General features: G+C 33.5%; 1 protein-coding gene across 1 annotated transcript in view; it reads right to left on the bottom strand.

Annotated features, from left to right (window-relative positions):
• The window catches only part of LOC106477356 (dual serine/threonine and tyrosine protein kinase-like), a gene marked incomplete at its 5' end in the record, with an annotated part of 5,747 nt that overhangs the window by 1,684 nt on the left and 1,532 nt on the right, over positions 1–2,531 (bottom strand). Inside the window, 3 exons of the mRNA XM_022380967.1 lie at positions 284–657; positions 1,071–1,259; positions 1,446–1,568. Coding sequence (XP_022236675.1) covers positions 284–657; positions 1,071–1,259; positions 1,446–1,568 — 686 coding nt within the window. The remainder of the gene's footprint in view (positions 1–283; positions 658–1,070; positions 1,260–1,445; positions 1,569–2,531) is intronic.

Raw genomic sequence — 2,531 nt, 5'->3', positions numbered from 1 at the left:
TATATATATATATATATATATATATATTAATGGTTCTCTTTCTTTACATGTAAGTAAGGTCAAACATACAACTTAAAAAGTAAGTGAATTCTATAAGAATGTTTAAGCAACAATGATTATGAGATTTTATATTACTTTGTCAAAAATTAAATCTAAACATAAATTTAAATACCTTGATAATTTCTTCTTGCATATTACACTACCAATATTCATTTCGTTATTTTTAATAACTCGATAAGAAATTGTTAACAAAAATGTTTTAAATGTCAAGAAAGAACATTACCTTGGAAAGTTATCAAAATTTTCAATTAGCTCACTCTCAACTTCATAAAAGTTACTATGTTGTCTCTGAAGATTTCGTTTTGTACTAACAGACATGGAACTCAGATAGCCTAGTCCACAGAGTTGCTGAAAAACTGAACGTCCTTTGTTTGGGAGTCGAGATTCCTGTTGTTTCTGGGTGAGCCGATACAGTTTATTGGAATAAATCTCCTGGAGCATGTGTGGTTGAAGAATGTGTGAATGACTAGATAACAACTCACTACGTGCATGCTGCTCTGATTCTGTCAACTCACAGGTTGGCATAGGTCGAGAACAAACAAAAAATACCGGCTGTTTTGGGGCCACCTTTTTTAGAGATATTAGATCTTCAAGCTCCTAGAAAATAGAAACGGATTTTGTTTCACAGGCTACAAAGTTTGAGATTTAAAGCTTGTCACTCTGTTTTGTTTACAAAACAACAAAATTCATTTTCTGATATATTATAGAATACAATAAACCAAATCATTGGAACAAAACAAATTATGTTTGTTTTTTGGTAGATAGTGCATTCACACATATGAAGTACCCACTGAATGTGGATGTAATTTGAAAAACTTAAATTTTCAGATAATACTTACATTCTTTAAACTATGAAAATACATAAAATTGTCATAACCCCACGTGATCCACCTGTTGTCCAGTATTTCTCTCATTGTAAATCATATTCAATGTCAACTTAACATATTTTTTTACAAAAATACTTTGCAACACGGAATGAAGAGAAATCGACGCCATAAAATCAACTGTACCTTTTCTGTCAGGGTGTCTTCTTTAAAGCAATAAATAAGGATTGGGGTCAGTCCTTCAACACAATGCCTGTAAACTTGATTAAATTGACTCGTGTGGTTAGATGGGGAAACTACCACTTGGACATTATCTCGTAACAAAGCATGGCGCAAACGGATTTCTAACACAGCTGTGCTCAAATCTGGATTTTTCTACAAGAAACAAAAGACCTTCCTTCAACCAACAAAATTCACTGTAAAAACCACTAACAAGTTTTAAACATACAATTAACAATTACCAAACTAATGGTCTTTCTTTAACATGCAATAAAATTATCTTAAACATCTCCTCTTACTTACAGATGTTTGATGCCCAGGGAAAGTTATAATGTTACTCACCCCCACTTCAAGGTCTGCAGCAGGAATGGTGTGCCATGGTTGTTCAATTAAGTGTTCAACAAGTTCATAGCTATTTGCCAAAGCCAGACTAATCTGTGTGTGGGTTCCATATGAAAATCGAACCTAAAGAGAACAAGACAGTTAAAATTAAGACAAAATTTTACCCATCGATTAGTTGTTGTTATAAGGAACACAGATTTATATCGGTTGTGTTAAAGTTCTGATTAGCTGTGGTTATAAGGAACACAGATTTATATCGGTCGTGTTAAAGTTCTGATTAGCTGTGGTTATAAGGAACACAGATTTATATCGGTCGTGTTAAAGTTCTGATTAGCTGTGGTTATAAGGAACACAGATTTCTATCGGTCGTGTTAAAGTCCTGATTAGCTGTGGCTATAAGGAACACAGATTTCTATCGGTCGTGTTAAAGTCCTGATTAGCTGTGGTTATAAGGAACACAGATTTCTATCGGTCGTGTTAAAGTCCTGATTAGCTGTGGCTATAAGGAACACAGATTTCTATCGGTCGTGTTAAAGTCCTGATTAGCTGTGGTTACAAGGAACACAGATTTCTATCGGTCATGTTAAAGTTCTGATTAGCTGTGGTTACAAGGAACACAGATTTCTATCGGTCGTGTTAAAGTTCTGATTAGCTGTGGTTATAAGGAACACAGATTTATATCGGTTGTGTTAAAGTCCTGATTAGCTGTGGCTATAGTGGACATAACACTAAACTACATAAGTATTAAAAAAATAACACTAATCAATAATACAAACATTGAAAATTGCATTAATCCACAGAAACATTAAAAACATTATTATTTAGTACGATAAACACTAGACTGTATAATAAAGAGAATGAATAAGACAAACATAGCATTAATGACAGTAAAAATCAGATCTTTTAATACATCTTCCAAGAGCACTATGAAAAATGATGTAGTTGTTTTATAGTCATCATCCTCATCCAGCTGTACCACTGTTTTATAGGATAGTCATCTTCCTCATCCAGCTGTACCACTGTTTTATAGGATAGTCATCTTCCTCATCCAGCTGTACCACTGTTTTATAGGATAGTCATCATCCT

The sequence above is a fragment of the Limulus polyphemus genome, unplaced genomic scaffold (genome assembly GCF_000517525.1).
Source record: "Limulus polyphemus unplaced genomic scaffold, Limulus_polyphemus-2.1.2 Scaffold14475, whole genome shotgun sequence".
NCBI classification, from domain to species: domain Eukaryota; kingdom Metazoa; phylum Arthropoda; class Merostomata; order Xiphosura; family Limulidae; genus Limulus; species Limulus polyphemus.
This window is presented reverse-complemented; position numbering and strand designations above follow the sequence as displayed.